This window comes from Dysidea avara, chromosome 4, assembly GCF_963678975.1.
Source record: "Dysidea avara chromosome 4, odDysAvar1.4, whole genome shotgun sequence".
NCBI lineage: Eukaryota > Metazoa > Porifera > Demospongiae > Dictyoceratida > Dysideidae > Dysidea > Dysidea avara.
Window position 1 is genome coordinate 31,040,235 of NC_089275.1, and position 20,649 is coordinate 31,060,883.

The 20,649-nt window shown below is 36.6% G+C and overlaps 1 protein-coding gene across 2 annotated transcripts; it reads right to left on the reverse strand.

The window, feature by feature from the left end:
* Positions 1–417: 417 nt before the first annotated feature.
* Positions 418–19,849, reverse strand: LOC136254633 (putative beta-lactamase-like 1). Of its 2 annotated transcripts, XR_010700582.1 has the most exons (13): positions 19,693–19,849; positions 9,282–9,443; positions 8,606–8,746; positions 8,432–8,556; positions 6,462–6,617; positions 5,653–5,787; positions 5,441–5,558; positions 3,850–3,940; positions 2,716–2,856; positions 2,191–2,303; positions 1,970–2,139; positions 1,838–1,912; positions 844–961 (listed from the first exon to the last, which is right to left on the reverse strand). XR_010700582.1 is itself a non-coding variant. In XM_066047377.1 (11 exons), exons 1-11 carry the CDS (start codon positions 19,762–19,764, stop codon positions 629–631), a joined length of 1,587 nt encoding a protein of 528 aa, XP_065903449.1. In that variant the 5' UTR covers positions 19,765–19,849; the 3' UTR covers positions 418–628. The 2 variants fall into 2 exon arrangements, 1 of the variants encoding a protein (XP_065903449.1); XM_066047377.1 differs by lacking the exons at positions 1,838–1,912; positions 1,970–2,139 and having other exon boundaries at positions 418–961.
* Positions 19,850–20,649: the final 800 nt, after the last annotated feature.

Here is a 20,649-nt window from a genome sequence, read left to right on the forward strand (position 1 = left end):
TTTGTTAAATATGCTTGTCCATTAATTGGTACCAAAAAAATACCTGTAGTGGACATATGATAGACACAGCAAGCACCATGTTAGTAACTTATAGCTACAATATAATATAATTGTGTACATTTATCCCATGTCAGTAATGCAACAATAATAGTAGCTACATGGCAGTATGTGATACATCGCGCACACTGCCTATAATCCTACCTATGCTGTAGCTATCATTCATTAATTCTACTATAGCTTAAGACTGTATGAACCTCACCATAATTATATAAAATGTTATCAATCCTTACTGGCCATATTTTCAGTTGTACATTTTGAATTAGGTGCATTATATATAGAAAGTAATTTCTATGAAACCAGTGTTAAGGGATAGATAGAAAAAAAACTGAAATTCTCACTTAACAAAAATCTTGTGCCTTTTCAGGGTTGTAAAAACAACATTTATTTGAAACACATACTTATACAAGAGTGTACATTATAGTAATAATCAATGCAATGTATTGTAATAACAATTATGAAATGCCTACTATACTGTATATGCCAGGGTATAGATTCTGATGTGTATAGTCAGGAAAAAAGTTTATGGTAAAAGACTAATGGACTAATAGTATCTTCCCATTTAACAATCTTAAGTTGTTCTTGTAAATTTGCACTGCAAAATTGGAAAAAAGAACCCAGGAGATATCATATGGATGTTTGGTTCATCAAAATATAACCAAGCATTATTCAGTGCAAGCTCTTCACCAAGTAAACAGTCCATTTGACTGGTAACAAAATACACCTGCAATTCCAATTCACTGTGATACTTTAGAGCTGGTGTATAGGAGAGGTTATTACTTCCATCGCTATAGTTAAAATCAGCATAAAGGATTTTACTCTTTTTAAATATGTTAACAGAAATGGCACCAAATGGGCAAGTGAAGTTTCCCATGTACGTTTCAGGAATAGGAGGATATGGAATCTGCAATGAAAGAAGTACATGACATACATGCAGCATGCATTAAGCACACTGTATAAGCAATACAATGTGTTCACCTATATCATACAGTACAGTAGTAGATGTATGTTAACAATGATGGGGTTTGCATTTTCTCAAAAAAAATTGACTGGAAATCAGCCTTACAATATTGTGTATTGATTAGGCATAAACAAGCCCTAATGTGCTTTTAGCATGACATGAAATGGTTCCAATCAATTGATATGAAATTTTAAATTTTCTATTCACCACTGTCTGATGGATTGACTTCTTCAGACAACCCTCAACAATGGGTTTGGGCTGCTGATTTTCTCACTGTTTGACATTGCTTCAAACTAGTGCCTTTTGGTATACTCAGTACATACAATGCATGCATCATGGGCTTACCTTTGTCCCTTTGTCTCTTATTTCTCTTCACTGACAGCTTAAGGTGTCAATTTGCATTAGTGCGTGGTCTCTTCCTTATGTTTGCAATGGGAATCGTCCATACACACTGTGGTGACTGGATGATTGCATAAACACTTCTTGTACTGTTCTTCATTTTTAATGCTGTATAATGGGTTGAACATACGGTAGCTGAAAATGAAGCATAATGGTCACTTAACACTTTTCAGTAATTATTGATTGCATGAGCACATGCTCAATGAATACAATAAATCTGGCACCATTCTTTCTTTTGATGTGGTATGTGCATTATAATTACAAAATACTGAGCAAGGAAAGTTAAGTCTGATTAGGAAAAAAAGCAGTAGACTAAGTGAAATGAGTGAGTTCACCTACACATAGTACTAGACTATGTGTTAGGGATTAAATTTCCTAGCAGTCCACTATATCATCAAGTGTTGGTATAGCTTCCCTTACCTTTTTCTATGATCTCCTTGCAATTTCTAATTTGTGTTGCACTTGTTCCCATACAACATTCCTGCCTTACTGTATCTAAGTTGGTTAGAAACCACACACTTTTTTTGTTGTTGAAGATTTAATAATATGCACCTTCGAAAAGTATGATTTATAAGTATGAATTCCATATCCATTAAGGCAGCAATAGTGCTAGTATGTACATTGTTACAGTACATGAAATTCATACTGGATCAAACCACAGTACATGTAATGCTGAGCTGACATGGAAAACAAAGTTTTCCCATTGTGGTGGTAGTTACTTCCTAATGTTGTGAGTATATTCAAACTTCTATACTTCAGTATATTAACCTAACCTTTACAGCTGCATTGGAGACCATAAAATCATGGAATGCTGGTATCACTGCATTGTAAGCAGCTTGCACTGCACTATCAAGGTTGACAGTACCACTGACCACCACACTTAGCCCTGTAATAAAGAAACTAACTACCACCATAGTTTTGCAGAAGATATGAATAACATTTATACAATACTAATGCATGCCTTATAAGTTCAGTACATTTGCACAACCCAGTAATAATTAATATCAGTATATAACTAGTTTAAATGCAGCAATGCAGTTATTATGGAATGTGAGCAAAGAATAGCTTGTCAGTTCAAAGAATTATTATACACAAGAAAATTATAACAATTGCATGTATTATACAAATTATACATATTTTCAGATCACTGTACAAGGATTATGCACAGTTAAATGGCTTCATATATGTGTACATACACTGAAAATGTGTCACGCTGAAAGTTGATGGTATGAACGCTCATTGTGCAATAAACTATGTCTGCATTTGAAGTATTACTTTTGACCAGTGTACATACATACCCAGTCCCAGCTCAGGGATATATCCAAACATGGCAGAGTAGCCAGGAGCATCTCCTCCTTTACCACGTACAAGATATGAGTCTATGAAATTCATCTCCCATGGAGTACCAAACAATGTATTGCCATCATAGTTCAAAAACACTGTATGTGAAAAGATGTTGCTTTTGTATAGTATGCATATGCATACACATACAGACAGACATTCATTATGCACATATATATTTACACACACACACAAGTACAAGTTACAGTTGATCTGATGTAGTTAACTTTAGATGTGAAACAGCTATGATTTACTCCAATATGAAGTATAACTGACAACCAAGTCACATTCAAGACACGCTGTAGTGTTATTAGAAAGAGTTCAACAGAGATCATATATCAAACTAACATATTTTGATATTGTACTAAACTCTTAAATTTGTCAATGTTATGCTTGATGTATGTCTGTGCATGAATTGAATGAACTAGTTCTTTGTTAAATCATTAAAGCAGCCATATCCTCTTCGTTTGAAATGGGTGAAGTTCAACAATAGCATAACATATGATTGTGATGAATTTTCAACCCATTTAAAATCAGAATCAAGTACAATTCATCCTGTCACTTTTACCTCAACAGACTTCCATGTTTGTGGAATGCTCTGGATTTATCATTGTTTAATGATGTTTAGAGACCTAAATATTCAACACATTTTCAAGAACATAACCATTGTAGTTTTCATGCTGTTTGTCCTTGTTCTAGATGTAATCTCACACTTCTCTTGCACAGCTTAATTAACGGGTGCAGGTAGGCCATACTAGCACGTCAACTGCATATACATGCATGTACAGTATGTATGTTTTATAGGTATAGCAAAATCATAAATACATTCCACCTAGGAAATTTAAACATTAAAAACTTTGAAGTTGAATGTGAGTGCTTTATTAGAACAGCTACTATATTTCTCTAACTACTGTATTATGGTGACTGTTCTGTTAGAATATCTTAATCTTGGTGGATTTCTGAGCGTGGGCCCAGGCTCTTACACCCCTGAATTACATTAGTAATCAATTAACTGATCTAATTTTTAAACAATAATACATGTATATATATACGTATAGTTGTACCACCAATATTACTGTATAATCATTCACCTGGTAATCCCATTTCTCTTACTAAATTAGCTGGTAGAATTTCACTTTTAGGTTGAGAAGAGCCATATGCAGAATTCAAGAAAGTTGACACCTAAAATTACATCAAAATAAATTATCACAAGATATCACTATATTAACAGAGTTTTTTCAAAGTTGACAACAGATATATGTTACAAGTCCAGGGCAGGTTCCAAAGATTCCATGGAACTCCCTTTTTGGAACAAACCTTACTTATAGCCAGTTATAACTTTATATGGAAATAAATTTTATTTGAGGTATCCAAAGCTTATGACTCTCTTCACTTCATGCAACAGGTGATCAATCACCCAAGCCAACATGAGTTCAACCACTCCATTCATTTTATAAGAGAATTTGTTTATGAGAAGTAGAGTTTAAAGTTGTAGCTACTTTTGTTGTGATAAACTTACATGTCCAGAGATACAGTATCACTAAAAATTCTGTTTAGCACCTATTGAGTATTTTAAGCCTCGGTAGGTGTACTAATGAACTACATGGGTACGTTTCCTTGCTGAATAGTTACTTTGCTTTATCTGTAAAGTGGGTGTGATCCATATTCGCTCACATATTTTAAACCATGCCTGGTCTTTATTTTGCTGTGGTGTTACAATAAGCAACAGTTTGTGACAACTCGTTGTCATTGTCATCCACTCAAATTGAATTACTTTTCGTTCTTCACACTACTGCTGTGACACCATAGTAGCTGGAAAGGGTGTGACAGTAACTAGTCAATGTCCTTAAGCTTATGTACCTTCACTACCTATCCCTTTAAGTATGACCTTAGAAAGTAGCAATAAAGTACAAGCTTCCATTTCTTCAGTTCTTAGACAAAAACATGTTCAGTCTTCTGTGTGATGAGTTTAAAGCAAATTCCGCAGTGACTTTACCTGTATACTGTATACACATTACTGAAATAAAATGTCTCCATTGTCTACATTGATTAAAGACTGTGTACCCTCAGACATTCGTGTTTTACATTCATGTTAGGTCTCTAACCTATACATTCATAGGTGTTAGAGGAACCAATTCAAGTAGATCATTTTGTAATAAAGAGAGTAGGCTAATAGCCTGCACTATGAATGAGAGAACAAAGCAAATCATTGACCGAAAGTGAGATTTGCAAGGCTTGATATCTTTCTGGTAGCAGATTTCTAACAACACTAAGGATCTATTAGCAGGTCTCTTATTGGATTATCTGTAATGTGGGTGTGATAATCCTATCATTAAAATATTAATTTGTATTGTACTGTCTGCTACAACTGACATTCTTTCTATGTGAATGGCCCTGCAAAAATAGGGCATATGTGCACATGATTTTTGCCTACTCTTTCAAATTCCATCACTCATAACTTTTAAACCATTGTGCCATCCAATTTTCAGCTCTTAGTAAGTGTTTAATTGGCTTTATGATGCAAGTAACAGAATTCAAATAGTCTGTTCCAGTGCCGAGATATGCCCTGTAGAGTAATGGGATGTAGTTTGTGCCCACATGCCCTATTTTTGCAGGCCCAGTCACCTACAGTATATTGTAATATCAAGCTTAGAAACAAAATTATGTGCATAAACCACATACTTTCAAGAGATCATTGATAGTAGAGTACATTTGCCCTGAAGGAGCATCCCAGCCAAAGTCAATAAGAGATGCCTTGTTACCATCAGCATCATAGCCAACGGCCATCTTTGAGATAATACTGTGGAAAGAAATTACGTATTAGTTATAAATACATTCCATTACATACACATAAGCATACGTATACTTGTAGCCTGTATTGCATTAATACAAACCTTTTTGTATAGTCAAATCCTGTATTAGCTAGACCCAATGGTTGCAGGATGTGTTTTTCAACATATTCCTCATATTTCATTGTGGGATGAACCTTCTGAACTATGCAGCGACCAAGTAATGAATATGCTAAGTTACTGAAAAGAGATACAATTAAAAGACAGGTTTAGGTATAATACAATGTAACCAGATAGTAATAATAATACAACCTGAACATATTGTTGCTTTAGGTGTAATAATGACTCATAAATAAACATGATTGTAATAATCATAAATATTCACATGTGAATATTGTAGAATATTCAATAGGCAAGAGCCATAATATGCCACTACTGAAAAATGGGCACATGCCATGCGTTTACTATTATTAATTTTAATGTCAAAAGAATGTGCAATAATGATGAATAATATTGCACAAAGCTATATGGCAAAGGTTGTAAATAGACAGTATGGTAGTTGTATTTCTGACAAATTGCGAAAATATGTATATCTTTACGAAAATAAATTAATATCTCTCAAATATCAACAAAGCATGTTATGTGTCTTTCAGAAATTTTATCAGACATACTGAACAATTGTGAGTATGTACTGTACAAATACTGGTTGTGTACCATCAGACTATGATTGAGTTAGATTGTACACAGCCAGCATTTCCAATTTGCAAGAATCTGAAACTTACTGTATGGCTATACCTGCCTGCCTGCCTGCCCATGTCTATGTTTTGTGGCTGAAATTGTGACTACTGCCACAGTGTACTTCATGATCAAACTTTTCCGCACAGAAAAACAAACCATATTATGAAACCACTAACCTGTATGATGGTATGGTCCATGAAGGAAGAACCCTATACTGAAGGCTTAATCTTTTTAATATCTCTTGTGTATCCAGTGGACAGGAGTTCTCTGTAGTAGCATTACTATAGCAAGGTGCCTCCCGTGGAAGACCAGACAACTGTGAAGCTAATTGCCTGTAAATTGACACAAAAAAAATTCACTGTATTTACCACTGCAGTACTTACATATAAATTTTAATATTGTATATACTGTTATGCTATACTATGGAATCAGTCTAAACATCATCACCATTGAGCCAGGACTTTTTTGGCATTAATAAACAAGTGGCTAATTTAGAGTGGTGGATTAGTGTATAACATACCCTTTGTTATCATTTGAAAACAATTAATGCTGACCTTTATATATACAGGTGGTTATTAAGACAGTGCCATACACACACGTCACATCTATGTACAGTAAATACTGCCATTATCTGCATACTATTACCTAGCTGTCATATCATACTATTACCTAGCTGTCATATCATACTATTACCTAGCTGTCATATCATACTATTACCTAGCTGTCATATCTCATTAAAATAATAGACTAGTATAGTAGGACCTATTTATCTGACCCCTTGATTATCTGAACAGTATAAATAACCTGCTCTATTAGAGTATTTCGCCATTAGCCGAACTTTCTATTAGAATCAGTGTATGTTCTATTAGAGTAGTTGAACTGAACTCTACATATAAATGAATGGGGTTCATTATCCGAACAAATTCAGTTATCAGAATACTCTTATGATTGAATTGGCACAAAAGTGTTTGGATAATAGAAGTCCTACTGTATTTGGCTTATACTTATACTTGTGAACAAAAGTACAAGTTAAATAACACAGCATGTATCAACAAATAAGTATATATGCATACATACAAGTGTAAGGTAAAAATAGAAAATTTGCATTTGAGTAGGGATCATATACAAATAAAACAAGGGAGGAGTCATCTATACTTGCAGCTATACTAGCTATGGGGATTGAATTCCTACCTCAGTCATACACAGCCTGTCAACAGTATTATATAATTATATAGCCATGACTGAAGTATGGATTAAATGCTCACTAATATAGTTGCTGGTATAGATGACCTCCGCACATCTCGGGCAGAAGTGATGCCAAACAGTGAAGAATCATAGTAGGCAGAGTTGGGGGTAACGTGTTACATATGTAATGCATTATGTAATAATATTACTTTTACAGTAACGAGTAATATAACACATTACAACAAAGTAGCGAGTAATATGTAACAAATATTACATCTGGAAATTGTAATGAATAAAACGCGTTACTTCCTTTTAAGGTGCATTGTATCCAGGCATGTGATTGATTACATTTTGGGTACAGACAAGACTGGAGACAGCGTCATAGGTATGGACAAAGAATGATAGTGCATGGGGAGTACCCTTGAGGCCAAGATACAACAACAAAGTATGTATTTGTGGCTGAACTACACCAGAGAAACACGTGTCTCGTTTGTGTCACTTGTAGTTGTAGGCTGGCAGCTAGCTTGTATTTAGAAGGTTGGACTTACTTTAGAGTTTGTAATGAACAAATGTAATAAGTAATATTATTACTAGTTACAGCCCTTAGAGTAGCGAGTAATATGTAACTCGTTTCTTTTTTCAGTAAGTAATATGTAACTGTAGCGCTACATCACATACAAGTAACGAGTAATATGTAACTAGTTACATTTTTAGTGTAATGACCCCAACCCTGATAGTAGGTAGTTTTGGGTCACTCTGAAGATATTTATGAGTTTGGCTCTATATATATACCTATAACCAGTGCTGTCAAGTTGTTATGAAGGAAATAATAGACTGGATGTATGATGTATTTTTGTGCAGGAAGTCTAAACCTTCATATCCCTACTATACCGTATTACCATGATGTGCATGATATCTAGTCACTCCGTATTCATACCTACCTACCTACCTACCTACCTACCTCAGAGTAACAGTATCATCTGAGTTGTAAGGATCTCTAATAGAAAACTTCAGGCAATAATGTGACAGTGGTTCATCTAGAGAATGGACGAGTCCTTCATGGTACAACTGAAACAATGTAATTACCTAAATACAATATGAAGTACATACTATAACACAACTATATAATACTAACCACAAATATCTTGCTCACACTTCCAATACGAAATATTGTGTCAGCACCCGGTAGTTCATCAGGAGGACCTTTATGCTTCACACCAATACCTTGTGTGTACTGAAATGTATCCATGTATTGAATCCCAAATACTGCTCCAGGCTAGTAATATTACATCTTGGTAAGTTATATACAAATACATGTACATTAAAGTAATAGCACTAAGTCATAAAATTGTGGAAATTGTGCCTTGCAAAATTACAGACAAACAAAGGATTGTGCTTATGTTAGCACTCATAGCATATTGTGGTCCAACTACAGTATTATAGCATTATTTTTACAATTTTTAACACTTTTATTGATATCCATCTTTTTTGCTATTTTCTCCCATGTAATGTCATTTATTCTGATACAGACAACTTTGCAAGATAATGCAATTTTTATGTTTGCAGAATAACACAACCGAATGTATTATTGGAAATGTTTTTAGTGTTTTAACAACTGATTGTTTGCTATTACTCTAATCTTGGCTCCATATAACATTTATTTATTTATTCAGTAGTAATTAATCACACAAGTAGTTTAGGAGTTTATTTTTTATGTTTTGCTCTAACAGTACACAAGAAGTATTATAGTACATCACACACAATTAACAACTGCAATTATTTACAGATACAGTTACATTCCCCGCACTTACTGCTGTGTTAGGATCAATGACATTGCTAAAAGTCTTCTCAACATTTTCAATAGCCATACTGATGTTATCAGGAAGTGGTGAGGGTAGTGGTTCAAAAGTGCTAGGATGAAATGGACATGGTCCACTTGTAGCATTCAACTTTTGATAAGGTAAAGGAATGCCCTGGATGTGAAATACACCCACAAGTAAAGTTTCTACAGACTTAGGAATTAAAACAATGAAAATATAATAATATATAACACCACCATGCACTATACCATTGGCACTTAGGCCGCCTTTCCTTTGTTCATAGCATTGCCGTATCAAGAAAGGTGGCCAAACTCAAACTATTTATTGCTATCAGAGAATCTACACATTGCTTTATTGAGAATCAAATCTGTGTGGCATTTATGAAGATGCTCACACACTTAAAAACTAGCAGCATCACATAGTTCTCATTAACACTTTAACAATAATATTGTATTATTAGCTACTATTAATTTTCCAACTTGCACAGCACATGGCCACATTATGATATCATTACTTTTTGTCGCAGTTACCTCTGTTTTACTTGGACGTGCAGTTTTTTTACAGCTATAAGCTGTTTTTGGATGGGTATATACGTATATGTAATTTGTATAATTACTGATAAAATCAAAAATTGTTCAAGTGTTAAAAATCTGCTTTAAATCTTGATTCTGATTAAATCTTTTTTTCTTCCTGTAGTAAAGAAAAAAAAGCCCCAAAGCCGGCCTATCGGCCATAGGTCGGCTTTGGGCTATATAAAAAGAAGTGATATCTAATCAAAACAGCCGAGCTGTAAAAAACGAGTGTGCCCCCAAAAAGGTTATGGTGAAAAAAGATGTGAAATCCAAGGTGGCAGCCAAGAAATGGCTGTGATGATAGGTTAATGATCAAAATTTTAATAACAGAAATTCAGGTGAATTTGGTGCCGCTTGGTCTTGGCACAAAATTCACCTGAATTGTTGTTATTAAAATTGGCCGCCACCTTGGATTTCACATCTTTTTTCACCATACCCTCTTTGGGAGTCGCACTCTTTTTTACAGCTTGGCTGTTTTGGATTAGATATACCTTAACAAGAGTAATCTGATTCCATAAAAATTTCCCAGGCTACAATAAATAAATTGGTTTATTAATTGTTTATGGCACAATTTAAAGTGCTCAAACCTTATAAATGGTTTATCATGAAATGCCCCAAAAATTGCTTCTCTAGCACTTTCAGTGGCAATATTAAAAATAAATACATATCATGTTAAGGCTTCTCATATCATATACGTAGGCTAAGCAGCTGCTATGGAATTGGAAACCAGTCAGTAAAATCTCTAAAACTGCCTTTGATACAATTGGATTTAGATAGACAGATTGACATAGTGATGCTCTGTTATTACTTGAATATTTGCTACTACAAAACATACCTGCACATCATTTTACCAGTATATATTTGGCTGAATGACCATGATTACTTAAATCAGAAATGAAAATATTTTTCTGCAAATTACTGTATGGTAAATTTTCTGGTAGCCATGTACACTAGATATAATTTTGACATGTATAAACATGGTTAGTTTGCTTTTGACAACACTATATGCACCTGGCTCCCAGCATAATCACCATGTCTAAGTCATCTAACTATAAGCTAGCTTGCATATCAATTAACTTGAAACATTGCTGTGCAAATACTATTATAAAGCTGAGCGATGGTGGCAATTGATCAATTGTTGTTATAGTGAGTAACAATCGTGATAATGATAGTACACATGTAGTTGTGCTTTTGTGATAAATTGTGCATACCCCAAACATTGGATAACAGAAGCAAAGTTAGCAAACGTGATATTTTTGAAGCCAAAAAACCAGTAGAACAAAGATAACATTCAACTGTAATGGAAAGACAATGCAATAACAATTTTTTTCCAATGGAGTGTTAGAAAAGCAGACATGTGAGTTGGATTATTTATATGTGGGTTGAGTGTCCTTGATAATATCATGATACTAGTATGTTCAGTTATCAGAACCAGGTGGGTTGTAAGAGTGATGTTGTATAAAACAAAGCACTTCAGGAGGGGAGTGGGGAATAACCATACCTCTTACTATAATGTATCACCTTTGTTACAATGTTAGACAGCACTGGAGTCATTCTAAGCTAGCTCACCTGGATTACAGGCTATCGTGCTATAAAAGTTACTATCAAATCGTGATAATGATAGTTGTACTATCACTCAGCTCTACATGTAGTAAATAGAAGCAGTAACACACACATGCACACACAACACACACACACACACACACACACACACACACACACACACACACACACACACACACACAATCATGCAGATTCACAATAACTATAGAAGAATTTAAGGAAATTAGTTTCGATTTGTTTTGTACTGTGATGCCCTATTTAGGACTTTGCTAATGAATTACAATTATTAATATACATCTAATACATAATTTTACAGAAGCAGGTGGCATACAAAATGATTACAGCTGCAGTGTGTAATATAAATTTCAGGCATGTGCAGATACATTATATTGTCAGGACACTGAAACAGTTGAGTGGACATCAAACTATTTGCCTGAACATTTAAACTTTTGTTGTTTCTCCGTTTGTACATGTGTTTCTGCCAACTTAAATGTTTGTTTCAAACATTCAGGTCACCAATGTACTGTACCACTGATCACTACTCAACCACTCACTATAACAGTGAGCAAAAAAAAACAAAAAAACAACAACAGGAAACTGTAGTGTTTAGGGTACTCATATAAGAGCTTCTATGGAACCAATTCTGTTATTGGGGCTTTTATAGGAAGGAGTCATAAGGCCTTCTGTGCAGTGCCGCTGAGAAGATTTAGGAGGCCCAGGGAAAATTTAGAATGTGGCGCCCCATAATTTCAATAAAGAAAAGTAGACAAAAGAACATTATAGCTAAGTAGCTACTAGACTACAACTAAACGCAAACTAGCTACTAACTGATAAGCTTATTAACAGTTTTAGCAAGCAAACCAAGCTAGGGGCATCACCCCCAGGAAACTTAGACTCTCTGAAATTGAATATGAGAGTATTTTACTAGAACAAGCTTAGCTAAGTAGCTACTAGACTACAAGCTACTAACTTATAAGTTTATTGACAGTTTTAGCATGCAATAATCTAGGGGGGTCTGGGGGCATGCACCCCAGGAATGTTTGAAAATTAGACTCTCTGAGTTTTACTATGAGAGTGATTTTATAAGAGCAAGCTGACTACAACTAAAGGCAAGCCACTAGCTACTAACTGACAAGCTTGCTGACAGATGTAAAGCATACCAATCCAGGGGGTCTGGAGGAATTCCCCCAGGAAAGTTTGAAAATTAGACTCTCTAAGATTACATATGAGAGTAATTTTAATAATTTACCACAGTATAATTGGATTGTTGTATTAGGGGAATTGTTGTATTAGGGCATCTCAAGTTTAAATTTTACAGCAAGCTTTCTCCCAAATATATACCACCTAGGAAATTATTGTACCCTATGCCAGACAGTTTTTTTCAACAGTTAGTGGACTCTATAACTAAACATTTGCTGTACTAGGGTGACTGTTCTATTAGAGTATTTTGATATTATGTAGAAGTCACACTGTCTATATCAGCGCATTATAAGATATATTACGAGTAATGGTCTGCTGCCACTGCTGCATTGGATTGCTATGGATCTTATTGAGCTTGGATGGTATCTCTTATACTGAGGCTTCCTATGTATCTTTGAGTATACAAGAAAGATTTACACTGTTGTACATATATTTTATTGTAGCTACGTGTGGATAAGTAGCTATGGGGCAGATACTACTGTACGAGGCCCCTGGAGGCCCCTTACTAGATGGGACTCAAGGCAAAATGTCCCAGTTGCCACCCTGTCGGCGGCCCTACTTCTGTGAATGAATTTTGTATTGTAGCTGCATGGTCAAATTTTGTTAGTGCTGCTATTAGTGGTTTATCTGTATAGTCAAAAGAAAATTGTACAAGATGTACTGACATCTTGCTCATTGTTTTTAAATAGCTAAGATACACAAGTGAATACCACTACCAATGGCTAACAGGTTGTAACTGAGACAAGTAGGTTAGCATAACATAATATTATTAATGTGTTAACCTCAGAGTTTACTTTTGGTATGGCTTGTGGTCACCACAAACCATCAACACATGACTTAAATACATGCCAATATAATAGTGATGTGCAATATTAAGATATTGGTTTCAGCACGATATCGATATGATAATTGGTAAAATATTGAAATTTTGATACTTTTTTGGTATTTTTTTTCTTTAGAATATTTTTTTCTTTTGATTAATTGCGTGGAACAAATTTTCATAATTAGCGGCTATGCTTTATAGAATTTGTGATGGAGGTAATAACAAGCCTTGGAAACTGGTAGACACTTTTTAAAATGGCTAAACTGTACAGAACTGAGCTTCATTTCTACCATGATCGCACAATCACACACCAAAAGTTGTAAATTACCAAAATATTACTCAATATATTGAAAATTGTAGCAAAAATATTGACTATACGATAAATATTGATATCAGTTATAAAAATATTGAGATTCGATATGATATTGGTATTTTTTTAAATATTGCAATGTTGATAATTTTTCGGTATATTGCACATTACTACAATATAACTATGCCTGGCCTCCCTCCTAGCCTGTCACGAGTGTATGTAGTAACAATTCTATGTGTAGCATGCAACGCATGTGCACAACACAGACTAATGCACATAACTTGTGCTTGAAATGAATCTTAGTGAATCATTCTAATCAGTGACTATGGTGACAGGAGTAAAACACGATAGTGTGCTACAATGACGTTTTCATAACCACTCACCCGTAATCCTTGGTACGGGCTTGATACCTGTAAAGGCAAGTAATTCACATTGCTAGATCAGTAATTTCATGTTTTTTTTGTTGTTATGTAGTGTCATTGTCCTGCTATAAACATATGAGCAATGACGGAATCCAGACAAAAGATGCCACTTTCACTACCTCCCCTAGTGCCCCTCAAAATACATGCCCCACAAGCGGCTGAGAATTGGAAACTCTCCAAGAGGGCATGGACTAACTACGTCCTGGCCACCGAACTTGACAACAAAGTTGAACAGATTCAAGTCATTATTTTGCAACTTTGCTAACAGTAATTAGCGAGGAAGTACAGGAAGTGTTTGCTACTTTTGACTGGGCCCACAAAGGAGATGATGCAAAGATCAAACCAGTACCGACCAAGTTTGCTGCTTACTGTCAACCAAGGAAGAGTATTCCCTTCAAGCGATACTGTTTCAACCGATGTGCTCAAGAGCCTGGTGAGACTTATATACAGTACCACATGGCTTTGCGCAAGTTAGCTGATACGTAGCTGATTCTGGGTCATTGTAAATTATTTTCATCTGCTCGTTCATAGTTTCTGAAGTACGACATTACATCTATCCTTGTAAGTGTGAGGTTGGAATCTCGAAGCAGAGTTTTATGCACCTTATCCCAAATACAAGCTGGTCTCTCGGAATCTCATCAGGGATGATGTTGTGAAAATCACAGAATCAGTAAAAGCTGTCGGATCATATAAAGCCCAATATGCACCTCAAACTAGAAGAGGAGACAGTGTGAAGCAGGCTACTGTTGAAAAAAAGCAAATCTTTACTGCGAGAGTTTTGGAACTGTGGCCGGTAGCATGCATATTACAAATGAGAACTGTGCTCAGCCTTTGGCAAGACATATGATAGGTGTCATAAACTCAACCACTTTGCTAAAAAGTGTTGCAGTAGGAATTGGGAAAGACATCAAACCTGTGGAAGACCATGATGATGATATAGGCACCATAGGCACACCAATGGACACTAAGGAAGTTGTTACAGGCATGACTGATAAAGAAAGAGATGAAGTGTTTTCTGCACAGATATCTGCTCAGGCCCTGAATGACTCACAATAGCTGACAATACAGGTTAATTCAAAGGGACATGTATGTAAGTTTTCAAATTGAAAAAGGTGCACAGTGCAATGTATTGCCTGTTACACAGTACAAAAAAGCTACTGGAGATGACCACGTGCTTCCAGACAACTCACATATAACAGCATATGGCGGGACCAAACTTCCAGTGGTATGCAGAGCACGTTTACAAGTACAATGACTTGGTATCCGATACACAATTGACTGCAAGCTCACTGACAGTCCAACTGTCCAGCCGTTGTTAGGCCATAAAGCATGCTTGACCATGAAAGTAACTGCGTATTTACATAATGACAAATTAAACAAACCGCAGATATGTCAGACAGTAGTGTGCACAATTGACAGTGCAAGCCTCTCATCTATTGAACAAGATTATTGGTGAAGAACTTCCCAATAGTTTTTGGCAGTGGCATTGGCAAGCATAATGGAGAGTACCATAATAGGCTGGTGGAATAGTACAACATGCACCAAGGCATGTCCTTGTGGCAATAAGAGACCACCTTAAGAGAACTTTAGATGAGATAGTGAGAGCAGACATAATCATCCTTGTAACAGAGCCAACCCAATGGTTTAGTTCAATGTTGGTGGTTCCTAAGAAGAATGAAACTTTGCGCATCTGCCTTGATCCCAAATATCTTATTGCTGCAATTCGAAGGGAGCACTACCTGCTACCAATAATAGAAGACATTGCTACCCGCTACCAGACATCGCTACCAGTCTATATGATGCCAAGGTATTCACAGTGCTCAATACATGGTTTTTGGCATGTACAGCTGGATGAACCATCATCTTATTTAACAACTTTTCACACACCGTTTGGCAGATACTGATGGAAAAGAATGCCTTTTGGAATTAGTTCAGCCCCAGATATTTTTAAAGAAGAATGCATGAGTTAGTGGAAGGTTTAACGGGGTAGAAGTTGTCGCAGATGACTTCATAGTAGTAGGATGAGGAAGTACCGTTTGAAACAGCAGGACGTGACCATGACAAAAATTTGGAAGCTCTCCTCATCAGGTGCAAAGACAGAGGAGTCAAACTAAATGCTGATAAAATCAAGTATGACTATCTAGAGTTCCTTTTATTGGTTGTGTAGCAACAGCAGAAGGGTTATGTACTGACCCTGCTAAAGTTCAAGCCATCACAGAAATGCCACCACCCAAGGATGTGAAAGGCGTACAATGATTGCTAGGATTAGCCCAATACCTTATCAAATTTCTCCCTCATTTGGCGAGTATCACAAAACCACTAGGAGAATTGATGCAAAAGGAAGTAGCCTGGACCTGAGACCATGCTCAGCAAGCAGCACTGGATGATTTCAAAGTGGCTGCTACCAGTACACCTGTGTTCCACTATTATAGTACAGATGAAGAGATCACGTTACAATGTGATGCATCCCAAAGGAGCAGCTATACTGCAGAAAGGTCAGCCAGTAGCCTATACTTCTAGGGCTTTAACTAAAGCAGAGACAAGATACGCACAAATTGAGAGAGAACTTTGGCCATAGTGCTTGGGTGCACACACTTTGAAGCCTGTAGAGATATTGCTATGTAGAGACTGATCATGCGCCGTTGGAAGCCATTGTCCTAAAACCACTTAACAGTGCACCCAAGCGTCTGCAAAGGATCTTACTTCAACTGCAGAAATATACCCTACTGTAGATGTAAAGTACAAAAAAATGACATTAGATGTATGTGGCAGATACATTGAACTTTACACCATTGCCTGAAGTGAATGCCTGTGTGTTTTCTACAAATTTGGAGGCTGTGGATCATGTCTCAATGCTGGGCTTCAGTGATGATCACATTTAATAAATTAAACATGCATCACTGGATGATCCTGTTTTTCAAGTGCTCCGTAAAATTATTGTAGATGGCTGGCCTGACGACAGGGACAGTCTATCTGACTGTATATGAGCCTACTATGATTTTCGAGATGAACTTACAGTGCAAGACCAGCTAGTGTTTAAAGAACAGTGTTTATTTGTCCCAGCCTCCCTGCGCAGAGAAATGATGGCTGCAGTACATGCATCACATATTGGAGTAGAAGGGTGCATTAAAAGAGCTAGAGATACACTCTACTAGCCCAGGTCTAGAATGACAACAGACCTTAAAGAGCACATATCAAAATGTGATGTTTGTTTAGCTCACTGTGCAGCACCAGGAAAGGAACCACTACTGCAGCATGAGGTTATTGAACAACCGTGGACCAAGGCAGGGGTTTACTTGTGTGAACTACATAGAAGAACACTGCTGGTTGTATGTGATTACCACAGTAATTATATCAAAGTGGAAATGATCACCAAAGCTAACACAATGGGGGTTAGCAATCCACTGAAAGTGATGTTCTCTAGATATGGAGTCCCACAATAGTGGTATCAGACAATGGTCCCCAGTTTTCATCAGAAGAGTTTGGTACATTTGCTACAAAATTGCAATTTAAACAAATCACATCATCACCTCATTATCCCCAGTCAAACGGCAAGGCTGAAAATGCAGTGAAGACAGCGAAGCGGCTATTCACAAAATACTTGGAATCAGGCCAATCAGAATATCTTCCCTTCTCGATTGGTGTAGTACTCCAACAGAGGGAATCAGAATCAGTCCTGTTCAGCATTTTTTAGGAAGATGGTGTAGAACCCTACTGCCAGTAGCTACAACATTGGTCACAACAGATTATCCTACGCAACACAGTAGCTGGAAGTTACGAAAGTCTAAGAACACTACTATAATCGGCAGGCAAAGGCTCTTCACCCATTGGCACCAGGGGACACGGTTTGCATTCAGCTACCTGGAGAGTCTACTTGGAGTACTGGTGTTTATAAATGATTAGTAGCCCCAAGGAGTTATGACGTACAAGTAAAGGACACCTGTTACAGACGTAATAGAAGACACATAATTCAGACAGATGAACTGTTACCACTAGAACATGTGGAGCAAGAAGAGTGGCCATTATCATCCCAAGAGAGTTATATATCACTCTCAGTACACTTGAAGGAGTCAGTGGTTGAAACCATCGACTGCTGTGTCTCCTGAGTTATGCATATCGCAACATACTCAGAAGCAGCCACAGTGGATGGCAGACTATGTTCCTTCATAAGTAGCTAACATTTTTTTTACACTTTAATTAGGTGTATTTTTAGGCATGTATTTTTTGTGATTTAATTTTTTTTTTTCATTTTGGAGGGAAGATGTCACTAGTGTATGTAGTAACAATTCTGTGCGTAGCATGCATCACATACGCACAACACAAACTGTTCTATATAATGCTCATAGCTTGTACTTGAAGTGAATCTTAGTGAATCCATCTAATCAGTGACTAAATCATTACATAGCCCGATATCATGCACACTAAAATCTGCATGCTACACTTTGAAAGGACATTACTTTCAGAAAAAAATCAATTATGGCCTGGACTGTAAATCACTGCTAATTAATTGTCTGTTGTCAGACTGTGATTTCAAGTCATTTCAACCCATACTGAAATATGCATGACTAACATTCACGATACACAAAAGCTTGGGATAGCTACATGAAAATCATTTTGTTATCCCTGTTCATACCGTATGTACTCAATAAGTAATGGGGTGCCTGCTCAATAGAATTTACACAAATAATTATGCAGTGCAAGTCACTACTTTTGTGGTATCAAACTAAATGGTATGTTCAGTAAAATCCCTGCTTGGTATAGTAAATAGAAAATCAAAGGGATGGATTTCCGCAACCCTTGGAAATTCCCTTTTGTACTTGAGTCCCTGAATTTAAAAGGACTAAATGCATGTAACATATGTGCACTGAATGCATGTAACTTGACACCTATGCTTTGCTAAATCCCAGGAACTCACAGCAATTAACAGTTCGGTAATCATGTTAAGGCTAAAATATGCCAATCCAAACCCTTACCCATTTTCTCCCATCTAGCCCCAAGGGGTGCGACACCTTTGCAAACCTGTACGTGATTTAAACCTGATTTGTGATTTGAAATTGGATTTGTGATTTGAAACTTTATGCGTGATTGCTGTAGTGTGATTTGTGAGGTTATTACTGGGTTTTGAAGGACAATAGTTTATGATTACTTAAAAACTAGTATTATAGTATAACTGTGAGGTTGTATTGTTTAGAAACCAAACAGTTTTAATTATCTGCGTGGGCGAAATTGCTCGGATTTGTTAATAATTATTTGTGATTTGGTAGCTAAAGGGCGTACATGATTTGTAGAGGTGTCGTACCCTCCCCCCGTCTAGCCCTGGGAGAGACGAGAGAGAAAAAATCCGAACCTTTACATACCTTACATACGAGGCAGAAAACGAGGCAGGGACATACTTGGGCTAAAGCCCAACCCCAGCCCTTGATCCCGATTTGTCAAATCGCTTGTATGGCCCCATTGCTCGAGCTCCATACCAGAAAATGACATTGATAGATGTATTATTGTGCATCCTGACCTTCACCACAGCATTCAGACTCAAGGTTACAACGATGAGAATATCTAGATGTTCGACGATAGGTGGCCTCATGTTTCCGGCTGATCGCACAATACGCCCGTCCCAAAGACGTTTTAGCAAGCCAATCCCTTGTTTCACGAAATGTAGACACAGGCGCTAATTGGTAGCCTGTTAAGCGCCATCTTTTGGATTTCAACAATAAGCGCCGAACGAGGCACATAATACGAAGCCTCATCAGTGTCAGTGTCATCTTAACATTGTAAAAGGCTTCATGATCAGTTTGAGGAATCCATATGTCACATGAGTGCTGAAGAGATACCAGCCTCATGCTGCTAGCCTCTTAAGATCAGTACAAAAATAGCTACTGAGTAAAACCACCATCAAAAGCCCCAGGGCGGGGAAAGTGTAGCTGTCAAATCCCCAGTAGGAGTATGGGGACCTCTGGAAGTGGGGGTGGGGCTTGACATTGATAGGTGCATAGCTGTAACAATGTACAGTACATAATACATAGGGGATTCATACCATGCTACTGAAATTATTGGCTGTATAAGCACAACTTAACAACAACAGTAAATATTCAACTGGAAGTTAAATGATACTGTAATGTGCTTATTGGCTGCATGCATTCAGCCACCAATGGTACATTGATGTAGTAATAAATGACAATGCTGACATGAATGAGAAACTACTTATGTGGCCTAATTATAAATGTAGACCTGTAGGATATATACTATGATAGCTATAGATTCTTTAGGGCTCATAGTTTGCAGTTTGTACTACTATATGTTTGTAGTTGTGCATACCATTGCACAGTGCACATACCAATATGCCTAAAACATAGATGCAGATAGTGTATGTGTGTAGCAAAGAAGTATAAACATGAAGTTCATATTTTAATTTCCCAAAAGCTGGTTGAGACTGGGATTTATTACCAAATGTAATGCAACCGAGGCCATC